We start from the raw sequence: 13,459 nt of genomic DNA on the forward strand, positions 1-13,459 counted from the left end.
TATAGAGAGAGAGAGAGAGAGAGAGAGAGAGAGAGAGAGAGAGAGAGAGAGAGACCCAAGTAGGTAACTAGGATTAAATATTAAGGTTGGTGGTAGGATGAGAGTAGGTGAAGGTTGAAACGTAGCAGATATCTGAAAAAGATGGGTAGGAAACATGGGATACCTACAGTATAACAAAAAAGTTGGGAATGTATGAAGAGATTGTTAAGCAAATTCTACTCTACGGAAGTGAAGTGCGGCTGGTGAACACGAACGAATGAAAAAGAATGGAAACTGTAGAGAAGATTGGTATACCTAATATATATGGCATAACAAGGACTGAAATGGTGAGGATTGTGGAGATACGTAGAATGAGCGCTAAGATTGTTTGCATAGTTGAAAGGATGGGTCAGAGTGTTGCGAAATGGTTCAGTCCTGTGAAAAGAATGAAAGATGATTGGCTGGTAAATGTGTATAGAATTCGGACGTGACGGGAGGATGAGGGAGAGGAGGACCTATAAAGATGGATCGATGGCGAGAAAGAAGCATTGGATAATAGGACAAAAGTTACGTATACGTTAGTTTAATCAGACCACTGAACTGATTAACAGCTCTCCTAGGGCTGGCCCGAAGGATTAGACTTATTTTATGTGACTAAGAACCAATTGGGACCTACAGCTTATTGTGGAATCCGAACCACATTATAGCGAGAAATGAATTTCAGTCACCAGAAATTAATTCCTCTAATTCTTCATTGGCCGGCCGGAGACTCGAACGCGGGCCCAGCAGAGTGCTAGCCGAGAAGTGTACCGACTCGTCCAACGAGGAACTGGATAATAGGACAGAAGAGGACTCATCATCTATGAAGCGGGAGAGTGTGTGGCGAATGGGTGAGTAAGAGGCTGCATCTATGAACTTACTAACTTATTCAAATGTTGTTTTTGATTGAGGTGGCTTTATGCCAGCACGGGCTCTTACTCATGGAGCAGCCCGTAATTTTTATTTAAACAGCAAACAAACAGACAGGTCAGTAGCTCTTGCGAGCGGAAATGTAGTGCCTGACACGAGGCGAACAAATCAGAGGTCAGAGTACAATCAACTGTTTGTTGGAAGATGGAAAGATGCACATAAATCACTATACAAGACACGAATGAAGTTATGATACATATAGCTGGAATGCTGACATTTTAATGTTTGCTCTAAGAATGATACATTTAACATAACAATATTATGAATGACATATGTACAAGAATGCGCAGAGATGCTCGTTGTGAGGAGATTAGCCGGCCTGGTAAGATGGACGGTGTGTGGGTCCGTGTGAGTGCTGTGTTGACGTGCTCGACAGGCCGCTGATGACCCTTCTGCGCAGGCGTACGAATCGGACAATAATGGGGAAGTTGTCTGGACTGGGAGTTCACCGACGATTTTGCAGTTTAAGTATGAATTGTACAGAGATCATTGGCGTCATGCTTGCCTCACTAGTATGAAGGCCTAAGATCGAATCCCGGCCGAGAATGAAGCACTTTATTGTTTCAATCCATTAAGCCTTGTTAACTTAGGCAGTGAATTAGGTACGTTATAGTGAGTCGATTGTAATGGAACACAAAAGAACTGTTTGGGAATAGGATCTCTCTCTCTCTCTCTCTCTCTATATATATTATATATATATATATATATATATGTGTGTGTATATATATATATCTTGTGTGTGTATGTTTATGTGTATGTATGTTTATTCGAGGTGTATAAGAAATATATTTTTTCTTAAACTCTGAAGGAAATATTGGGATTTTGTAAGATAAAAAAGTAACTTCAAATCCCTAGTATGTACCAAGTCCCCAGATCATTCAAGTAAAAGAACAGATAAGCTTGAAGTAGAGTAAACTAAATATCCTTCACAAGGTCCAAAAACATGAAGATAAAAAATTTAAGCGCATTTTAGGAGCCAATGCCTTCAGATACCAAAATTTCACTCGATTTGCCGTTCTAGGATCATTTGGTGGATCAAGCTTCTATATAATTCATCGTAAAGTACAGCTTTTGATCATGAAGTCCAAGATGATATTTGAAAGTGTGAACATTATACAATGTACTAGTTTCAGTTTAGTATCACGCGCTTTTGACAAATTTTGACTGAAGTTGAAATTTATCATGAAAAGAAGTTAAGCCTCACAATGTATTGACAAAAATGTTATCAAGGAAATATAAGACGCTCTTTGTGCTTTGTTGTTGACCTTCATCTAGAAAATTTTTATAGCAGTCTAATCACAATTCAGAAAATGCTCGTAAAAGTTCGAGATTCTTGTTAAAAAATTAATTGAAAACGAAAAGTCTGTTTTGAAATTTCATATGAGTCCCGAAAACATTTCAGGAAAGTTCCAGTTGACCCCTCAAATTAATCACCAAATCTTAAGAGAAGCCCCAGTTTTATGTAAGAAATGTACAGTATGTCATTCGAAAATGCAAAGAAAATCTCCCTAAACTTTCCGAATACTTTGAAGAAATTCATGAGAGGTTCCAAATTAATTCAATTAAGAACTTCAGTTTAAGGTTCAGATGCAATCGGAAAGTCAGTTAAAAGTTCCATAAGTATTAGTAACGAGCTTGTTGGCGCGCGCTACGCGCGCTGGAACCCGGCGATGCTGTCCCCCCCTATCCTCCCGATCCCCTGCCTACCCCGCCTCCAACCGGGGCGGACAAACTGGTTTGCAGGAGGAGGTGGATGTCTCCCCTACCCTCCCGTTCTCCTGCCTACCCCGCCCCCACCCAGGGAGGACAAACTGGTTTGCAGGGGGTGGGTGGCTGTGTCGTGTCTCCACTACTGTCACTAGAGGGAGGACAAACAAGATCCACTCGGATTTTATTATTATGGATGATTTGAAGTTTTAAATACATTCATGGAATTTATTTTTGATGTCCCAAAAGTATTGTGAAATTTTAATTGAAATCCAAAATGCGTTGGACATTTTTATGAAAATTCCTGAAATCATCCAGTATTCATTTAAATCCCCAGAACAATTCTCAAATCTTGCGTTGGAGTCAGAAATAAATATAGAAAATTTAAGTTGACTTTCTAAATTGATTTACGAAATTACACAATAAGTCGCGAATTTTCAATAAATTATTGGACCTCTCTCTCTCTCTCTCTCTCTCTCTCTCTCTCTCTCTCTCTCTCTCTCTCTCTCTCTCACACACACACACACTCTCTCACATTTACATTCAACATTCACATTTCACTTCCAGAGAGAAGAGTAGACTTAAAAAATTATATAATTACGCGAAATCATTTCTCTAAACTATTACCATTATATATCTCAGACGGATTGAAAATTATATTTGATATTGCAAAGCAAAATTATTGTGTAACCTAGGAGACAGTAAGAATTGTTTTTTATGTAGACAGCATAACCACTTTGGGTCAAGGAAGAGAGAGGAAAATTAGAAAAAATTAATCTTAAGGTTACTTTTTATCACAAGTTTAATTATTGGACCTTGGAGAAAAGCAATATCTTTTAATCTGAAAGCTTAAATAGCTTTTACTTCTTAGTTCTCATTTCTTGGAAGGAATCGCTCCAGGTTGTAGCTAAAGGCATTTAAGTTCTCAGCAAGTCTTTAGGGGTGAGGTTGCAAGCCCTCCACCACAGCTGGGTCGACTGTTGGCGGTAGGCAGGCGTAAGTCACGAACCTTACTATTGCGAGCACAGCAAGCTACAGCAGAGCTAAAATAATAGTTCACCTTGAGCAAAATAAAATTTTTATGCATAGTAGGAGGTATATTTGATGTTCACAAATCTCTGGAAATAGGGCAGAATTATTGTTGTTTTTTCAAAGAAAGTAATTTATGATAACGAGAAAGAAAATGAATTTTGATTTTGTATCACTTTTTCCTGACACGGAAAGCACGGTTGCATGTCCCGTAGCAACATTTATTTTCCTCCGCCTGCCTGAGCGAGTCTCCCCGTTCTTTCGGTAATTACTCTATTCGATATTCTTCAGCGGAGAAGTTAAGCGAATAAAGTGGGTCGGGAGTGGAGACTTCGCTGTCTTTATGATACCTGATCTTAACCCGGTGAAAGAGAAAGAATGGATAATTCAAATGAATTTTATTAAAAGCTTCTTTTGTATTGTCATCACGCGTGTTTGTGTTTGAATTAAAAAAATCCTCTTATTAATGGTAGTAATGTGTTCACTAACATTTAATCTTCATGCGGGCGGGGGGAAATATGAGAATTACACGAATGGTAAATAGCGAACTGGTAACTATCAAACCCAGTGGGCAGAAATAAAGCGATTGAAATGGGGAGAAATAAAGCAAGTGGCAACTCTAATCCTATGCTCGTGGTAGCAGTGGGGCAAACTAGTTGATGACCAGTTCAGTTGTCCTCCGACTGCCGAACCCGTAACGTCAGACCACGGATTACGCTGTCCATTCTCTCTCCACAAGACATATTAGACTTCGCGATTGACTCGTAGATAAAGACTCCCCACAGCTCGTTCCATTTGTCATTGTTCAGAAAGACAACTACTCTTTGCTTTGTATCCACTATGTTTGTTAATACTTTCTCGTAAGTGGTTCAAGAAGTTCGCAAATGAAAAGTTTTCAAGAATGGCCGGTGTCATGGTTGGACTAAAACTTTTGGCGGTTCTTTGGGCGGTGCTCGCCGTTTCGAGAGGTTAGTGAAAAGTTTTTTTTGTTTTTGTTTAGCTTGTTCTCAGCAGAGGGAGGACTATGTATAGTCTGTCACCACAATGCATATTTACATGTACTGTACATTATATATGTTATGTGTATGCTTAATATACTGATATCTGCATTATTTCTTGCTCTGCAATGCAGATCCTATCTTGAATGAGAGTGGGAGAGAAAAAATGACCGTTTTATGGATGCTGGTATAGTTTTTATAGTTTGTACATTTATCATTATAATTTACATACTTCAATCCTTCATTTAAGTGGTGTTTCCGTCGTTTTTTCTCGGGTTTATTACACTTCTTACGGAATTTCCAGAATTTTTTTGTACATTTTTTCCCCTAATAACTGAGCGAGTGAGCGAGATATAGACAATTGTTCCCCTCACAATCGGCTTTTCCTCCAAGAATAAAATTGGTAACATAATGTTTATTTTTATAAAGGACCTGCTAAGGTACCCTGGGTTGAGTTCTAACCTCCTGGACCACTTTTCTTCTGTCGTAGTGTAATTATGATTATTTTTATTACGCAGAAGTTAAAGTAAATTATCTCAAAACTTGATTGATTTTCACTTTTAGTAAATATCCGTGAAAATAGTTTGTAAGAATTATCCAAATTGCATCAGTAAAGAGCAAACAAATATTTTGTAGTTACTGTGTAGTTTGTATTATATTCGGTAAGATTTTTCAAGAAACACTGAATATTTGTATTTCAGGATTATTATGAATTTCAATATTTATCAGTGAAGTTTCAAAACATTCTTGTCAGATTTTGACTCAATTTTCGTTATTCGCAAATTTAATGAAGGTTTTCCCAAATTTTATAGTTCAGTTTTCTTAAACTTTTCCATTAATTTCTTTTAGGAATTCTCTTAGATTTATTAAGATTTTCTTATTGCTATTTTACTAAACTTATTTTTCACCAAATCTCATGGAGAATGTTCATAAATTTCCAATAATATTTTCCTTTGGAAGGTATTGCTGACTTGGATGTTAAATCATATAAAAAAAAACTAGCGTCGAAACTTAATGATTAATTACGCCGGGGAGTTTTTGTTTCTCCACATAAGTCATTGAATGTCTTAACTTTTAAACGTATTTCAAGAATCAGGTTTCGTTCTCTAGAAGGGAACTGATTTAGATGTAGTAATATATTTCATTACATGTTTTTTTTTTTTATTATTTCAGCGTTTAGTGTATTCCAAGACATTGCCGTGTTAGTCGCAGCTTTTGTTCTTCCTGCCCTTCTTCCTCCACCTCGCCCTGATTTTCGTCTTATTATTTTTGTTGTTATAGGTCGAGTTTTAGTTTTCTGTAAAAGAAAACTATTGAGATGGCTCTGTCTGTCCGTCCGCAGTTTTTTGTCCACCCTCAGATCTTAAAAACTACTGAGGCTAGAGGGCTACAAGTTGGTATGTTGACCACCCACTCTTCAATCACCAAACATACCAAATTGCAGCCCTCTAGCCTTAGTAGTTTTGATTTTATTTAAGGTCAAAGTTAACCATGATCGTGCGTCTGGCACCGCTATAGGTGCCAACAACAAAGGCCACCATATGGCCGTGGCTGAAGTTTCATGGGCCGCGGCAGAGAGTTTCACACAGCATTATACACTGTACAGAAAACCCGATTGCGCCGAAATTTTCTGCGGATTTTTTACTTGCTTATTTTTAAATTCGGAAGACTAAAATAAAAAAATTTGTAATTTTAGTAATTAATGGTTACTACTTATGGTTTTATGCCAGTTATGATAAACGTCAATGAATATGTTAAAAATATGAATAACTGCATAGCACACACAAATATATACACATATATATACATATATATATATATATATATATATATATATATATATATATATATATATATATATATATATGTGTGTGTGTGTGTGTGTGTGTGTGTGTGTGTTTGTGTGTGTGTGCGCGGGCGCGTGTGCTATACAGTTATTGACGATTGTCACATCCATTACCCTTTATCGTAACTGATATAAAAATATATATGTACACATTATATAATATATATACATATATATATATATATATATATATATATATATATATATATATATAAATAGAGCTGTTATTCCTTTTTTTTTGTTTCATTGATGCGTTTATCATATATTGATGTATATATTTATATATATATATATATATATATATATATATATATATATATATATATATATATATATATATATATATATATATATATATATATATATAGGAGAGATAGAGAGAGAGAGAGAGAGAGAGAGAGAGAGAGAGAGAGAGAGAGAGAGAGAGAGAGAGAGAGAGAGAGAGAATATATTGCCTTATTTGCTAGTGACTATCTTTAAATTCAATCAAGATTGGATATTTGTACGTAATTATTTATAAATACATCATTTCTCTCGGTTTACCACTATGTATAAGGTAAAGTATATGATATTGTTTAAATAATAAAATTCGAAAACTCTTAAGGCCTTTGTAATCTCATTCGTTCGAGTTTATAACATGAACAAAACGAAAAAATCGCATGTATTGATTATATACCGATTATAGAACATTGTGCAGTGAATATTTATTTTGCTGTGCATTTTGTGCTTTACAAATTATAACTATTCTCTTTTAAGAGATGATGGTGGGATGGGCAAAACAACCTTTTCTTTTAAGGCTGGTTTGAAGGAAACCAAATTGAAGGGTTTGGGGCCCATATTGGGATAGTGCCTTCATTGCAGTAGACATTACATAAGGCTCTTTGCAATGTCTCTTAGACCACTACCTGCAACCTCTTTCATTCATTTTACTGTACCTCAGTACATAATCTATTTCTTCCATCTTGCTTTCCACCCTCCCCAAACGGCTGTTTCATCGTGCAACTGCAAGATTTTCCTCCTGTTACACCTTTTCAAACATTTTTACTTTGTTTCCCTTTCAATGCTGACTGACTTCATAGGTCCCAGCTCCTGGCCTTTAACCTAAATTTTATATTCCGTTTATATTTATTCAAGATTTTGGGAAGAAAAAAGTTGAGCCTGAACATCTGAGAAGGAAGCGATAGTCTCACCGATTAAGACAAGGGAAGAAACCAGATATGAGTTGTATAAAAATGCTCCCAAAAATATTGTTGAAGATTTCCACCCGGACCTAAGACAAGAGCCTTCATCTTCCTTCATGAACCCGGATAAGAGCTGGCATAAGTCAACCATTAAATCTGATATTCGGTTTTTGGCCCTCGTCGTCTTCTCCGCGGAGCCCTTGAAGCCCCTCGCAGCTGCCATCAGCTTTATTCATAATTCCCCGTCGCTTCTTTTCATACATTATTCATTCCTGCTCCATAGTCCGGGCTGTAGGTAGGGGCGTTGGTGAATTCTGGGCTTTGGCGCTGAATTGTGTGATGTCATAAATTCTTTACTGAATTTCGTAAAGAACACACAATAATTTTTATACAGAAAATGATGATGTTTTTCTAGAAGACTATATTTAGTCTGAATGGTTGTTTGTGAAGAACGTACTGGGGTTCTTCTTTAGCGAGAAAGTGATAGGGTTTTCCCCTGGAAGACTACAGTATCTTTAGTGTGATTAATTTTTTTGTGAAGAACTTATAACGGTTTTTATTTAGGGAGAAAATTATATTTAGCCTGATTAATTTTTTTGTGAAGAACTTACAATGATTCTTATTTAGCCAGAGAATGAAGGTTTCTTTTATCTAGAAGACCATATTCAGTCTGATTAATTTTTTTGTGAAGAACTTACAATGGTTCGTATTTAGCAAGAAAATGAAGGTTTTCTTTCTCGAAGACTGTATTTGGTTTTAATAATGTTTTGTGAACAATACACCGTGATTTTTATTTAGCGAGAAATTAATAGTTCTTTTGGAGGACTATATTTAGTCTGAATAATTTTTTCGTGGAGAACTTACAAAGGGTTTTATTTAGCAAGGAAACGGTGGTTTTTTTCTGTAGGACCATATTTAGTCAAAGATTTATCTTAAAGAACGTACCATGGTTGTTAAATAGCGATAAAATTAGGTTTTTTCTGTAGTAGTCTCGTATAGTATGCATGACTTTTGTTTTTTTGTAAAGAACACACTCAGTGACTTTTATTTAGCGAGAAAATGATGGTTTCTTTTCTGTACGGTTATATTTAGTCTGCTTGATTTTTAGTTGTCTGTAAAAGAAAACTGTTGTGCCGGTTTTGCCTGTCCGTCCGCACTTTTTTCTGTTCTCACTTTTTCTGTTCGTACGTTTTCTGCCCGCCCACAGATCGTAATGACTAAAGGCTGTAATTTGGTACGTTGATCGTCCACCCTCCAGTCATCAAACATACCAAATTTCAGCCTTCTAGCCTCAGTAGTTTTTATTTTATTTAAGGTTAAAGTTAGCCATGATCGTGCTTCTGGTAGCTAAAGTTAAGTATACCTTAGTTTAACCAGACCACTGAGCTGATTAACAGATTAGATTTGTTTTACGTGGCCAAGAACCAATTGGTTACCTAGCAACGTGACCTACAGCTTACTGTGGAATCCGAACCACGTTATAACGAGAAATGAATTTCTATCACCAGAAATAAATTTCTTTAATTCTTCATTGGCCGGTCGGAGAATCGAACGCGGGTCCAGCAGAGTGCTAGACGAGAACGATACCAACCCATCCAATGAGGAACTGCCTCTGGTAGCTTCTGGCAGCGATATAGGATAGGCCACCACCGGGCCTTGGTTAAAGTTTCATAAAGGATTATACCGAGACCACCGGAAGATAGATCCGTTTTCGGTGGCCTTGATTATGCTCTGTAGCGGGTGTACAGAAAACTCGACTGCGCCGAAGAAACTTCGGCGCATTTTCTACTTGTTTTCTGTCGTTTATCGTGTTTTAGAAGTTCTGTGGCGTAAAAAATTATGATATTAAGAAAACCTGCATCAAGCATGTTTGTATGTTTGTGTATGTGTGGGCATTTGCAATCTTTTATCATTAAAATCATTTATGTATTTCAACTATTAGATGCCATTCCATGAAAGTGAGCAGAAGTCAGCTTTATTTGATAAGGGGAAATGATTGTGAATGCAGCACATGAAAAAGTAAATGGCATATAAATATGGATTAATTGTTGTGCTGTTAATGAGGCTTTCACGTAAGTGCATCAAAAAAAGGTTGCTCATTTTCGGATTATGCAGGCCTTCACTGATTTCATCTCAAGAGTTTGATTCGATTAATTTCGAGGATGGTAATTGATTGTTATCAAGGTCTCTTGTTTTCCCTCACAAGAACAGAATGCTAGGTAAGTTTTACACACATATATATATGTATATTATATATATATATACATATGTATATATTATATATATATATACATATATACACGTATATATATTATATATTGTATACATATATGTATATATATGCATATATACAAGTATATATATTATATATTGTACACATACACATATAAATATAAATACATAAATTTGTACGTATAGATGGATAGATAGATAGATAGATTTGTTGCGCGAGTTTGTGTAAACTGGAAAAATATTTAGGAAATATATTAGTAACGAAAGCTTTACTGTGCGAAAACAAAACATCACAACAGCTTAAAAAGAAATTGTGAGGATATCTAAAAACTTTAATCACAAACTCCAAGTACGTCTTTCTGTGCAAGTCCCGCGGCAGTAAACTATGAAATGAAAAAGAGGGAGTGGTAAGCTTTCAATTTCAGAAATACGCGAACACTTGAGGCTATTTTGGCCCATTCAGCATTCCCCGATCGCGTGGACGTCTCGCGTGGAACAGCCAGCCAGCCAAACAGCCCCGCACGCAACTTCGGTAATATTTCACACCAAGTCATTAAACAATCAGCATTCGACCGAAGAAAGAATTAACGTTCATCACTTTCTAGCTTTTTTTTATTTTTCGTTTAATGTTCGACGCCAGAGTGTTTTTTTTGTGTGGGGGGCCGTTATTCATTTCACGCCATTTTGGGTTTTCGCACGACTCTTATTGTGTGCATCCCTTTCGTTTAAATTTTGGCGGAATTTGATGTTCACATCATGTATATTATATATATATATGTACATATATATACATATACATATATATACATATACATACAGTATATATGTGTACATATATATGTATATTATGTATGTATATATATATTTGTTGATAAGTTTGTTATTGTATATTATTTTTTAATAATATATATACATATATGTATACATATATATACATATGTATTTGTATATGCATATGCATATGTATATATATATATATATTATATATTTGTTGATAAGTGTGTTATTGTTTATTATTTTAATGTATATTTTAGTATACTCAGTATTCCTCTGTTCCTTTATTTTATTTGCCTATGGGAACTTAATCTTTGTTAGCATTTTTAAAAGAGGAATTGTTTCTAGTTTGTTCCATATAAGTGGAATTGATCGGGTGAATAATAATACCGATAATAGTAAAAATAATAATTATTATTATTCTAGCATGTAATATTCTAAAGACTGTTGTTCTTTTCTGAGGGTAAGATTAAACATAAGCTGTTCAATATTTGTAAACGAGGTTACCATCTCAAGTGGGAGTTTTCTATTTTAATAGTGTAGAACAAACATAACAAAATGGCGTTAACGTCTTATCCACATTTGTAGGACATGATAACAAGGAACACAGTAGAGGGAGATGAGTACTGGATTCAAAAAAATTACTATGAGATGGTTGCAACAACTTGGCATTGGTTGGTCATCTGCTTGGTTTTGATTGGCCTGTATTATGGACCCACAAGTTGTGTACTTGCCTTGATGGTCGAAGTTTTGCTGTTGCAACCTCGATGACCTCCTTAGGGTACACTGGGCATCTTGTGGCTCAGTTCACAGAGGTGTGAGGTGTGGTCGGGTTCAGAATTGTTGGTGCTGTTGGGTAAATTCCCCCAGTAGGGGGTTAGTGCCATCAGTGCATCTCATGCGGCGCAATGTAGGCACTGCTTAAGGGTCTTTGCAGCGTCACTTCGGCCCCTAGCTGCAACCGCTTTCATTCATTTTACTGTACCTCCGTTCATATTCTCTCTCTTCCGTCTTACTGTCCACCCTCTCCTAACAATTGATTCATAGTGCAACTGCGAGGTTTTCCTCCTGTTACACCTTTCAAACTTTTACCGTCAATTTCCGTTTCAGCGCTGAATGGCCTTAGCTGCCCCAGTGCTTGGCATGTATGCCTAAATCTATAATTCGTTAGGTAAATTCGATGGTGGAACGGGTTTTCGATTACTGGCTGGTAATAAAAATTTACCATGAGTAATACTAAATAGGGCTTATTATGAACCTCCACATGTCTTCATATCGTACTTTCCTGGATGGGGCATGACACCCTTTCTTAAAATCCCAGTAGTAATGCCCGAATAAGTGCCCATAGAACCATAGGCAGGACACTAGAACTGATTTGCCACATTCCGTTTCTTCAGGTGTCTTCTTGAACTTGTAATAAACAGCAAACGTAATGACTGGATCTGGGTTGTAAGTTTATTTTTTATGTCGGGTAATAATGTCTCGTAGGGTGTATGTATCTCCCTCTCGAATTTGGGTACACTGAAGCAGAATATGGGCACCACTGATTATGCTCTGTTATGAGTGGTACAAGAGAATTATGTCATCCGCATATAATTTTTTTTTTTTTTTTTTAGATTTCGATGTCTCTTGTTACTGCATATTCTACCATGCCATATAACTTAGTCACTGCATTATTTCTACTATATCCATTCAGAAAATTAGCAAAACATTGACATTAAAGGTAGGCATTGTATTAGTAATTCTGATATATGTTAGGAAACCTTTGTGTACAACTTAACATTAATCAGGGCACGAACATAACCGAGAGAGACCTTGAATTGGTGTACGGTGAACTAACTTTTATGTGTCGAACATTTCTTAAAGTTGACTGATATGCTTTGGAGTCTATGCAGTATATCCCCGTTGGGGGTTAGTTCCGTCAATGCACCTCATGCGGTGCACTGTAGGCATTACTTGAGGCTCTTTGCAGCGCGCCTTCGGCCTCTAGCTGCAACCCCTTTCGTTCCTTTTACTGCACCTCCTCTCGTATTCTCTTTCTTCCATCTTACTTTCCACCCTCTTCTAACAGTAGATTCATAGTGCAACTGCGAGGTTTTCCTCCTGTTACACCTTTCGAACCTTTTACTGTCAAATTCCGTTTCAGCGCTGAATGACATCATAGGTCCCAGAGCTGGGCCTTTTACCTAAATCCTATATTCAATTCACTTCAATTTTATATTTAGTTCTATGCAGTACACTTGCAGTCTCTTCGGGCGCCCTAAGGAGTTGTCTATCGATGACGTTTTCATCCCTCTACCAATGTCTGAGGTTTAACACGAGTGCCTTTAAAGTAAGTTGTCAGGGGAGTTGGGGTCACAGCTCTCAGGATCTGTGGAAAAACGCAAGCAGAAAAATGGAAGGAGGGTCGCCCCTCGTCGTGTGTTTTCCAAATGAAATCTTAATTTAGAGTGACACTAGGGAACCACCCCAGCCTTTAAGCGAATAACCTTTCATCTCCAAAAGAATTGTCTCGAGGGTGGCCAGAGAACTATATGAAAAAAGGCTTATGAAAGTTGTCACAAGCAAAGAATTGAATTTTGACATGCTGGTCTCTAACGAGGAAATACCGGCCTTTTTATTATGAAGGGGAGTGCTTGCGAATGCATTCGAATTAGTGAACTTGTACCATACAAAAATAATAGAAAAATGAAGCGAATATAAGATGTAGCCGATATGATAATAGAAAAGGTTGGAAATTATGG

General features: G+C 36.6%; 1 protein-coding gene across 2 annotated transcripts in view; it reads left to right on the plus strand.

Annotated features, from left to right (window-relative positions):
* Positions 1-13,459, plus strand: part of LOC136847775 (putative carbonic anhydrase-like protein 2) — a 482,132-nt gene that overhangs the window by 133,165 nt on the left and 335,508 nt on the right. Inside the window, exon 1 of one of the 2 annotated variants that reach the window (XM_067119682.1) lies at positions 4,437-4,652. The exons of the other annotated variant lie outside the window; for it this stretch is intronic. Coding sequence (XP_066975783.1) covers positions 4,586-4,652 — 67 coding nt within the window. The 5' untranslated portion in view covers positions 4,437-4,585. Of the gene's footprint in view, positions 1-4,436; positions 4,653-13,459 lie in introns of those variants that run through there. 2 annotated transcript variants of the gene reach the window in all.

This window comes from Macrobrachium rosenbergii, chromosome 17 (assembly GCF_040412425.1).
Source record: "Macrobrachium rosenbergii isolate ZJJX-2024 chromosome 17, ASM4041242v1, whole genome shotgun sequence".
Classification (NCBI taxonomy): domain Eukaryota; kingdom Metazoa; phylum Arthropoda; class Malacostraca; order Decapoda; family Palaemonidae; genus Macrobrachium; species Macrobrachium rosenbergii.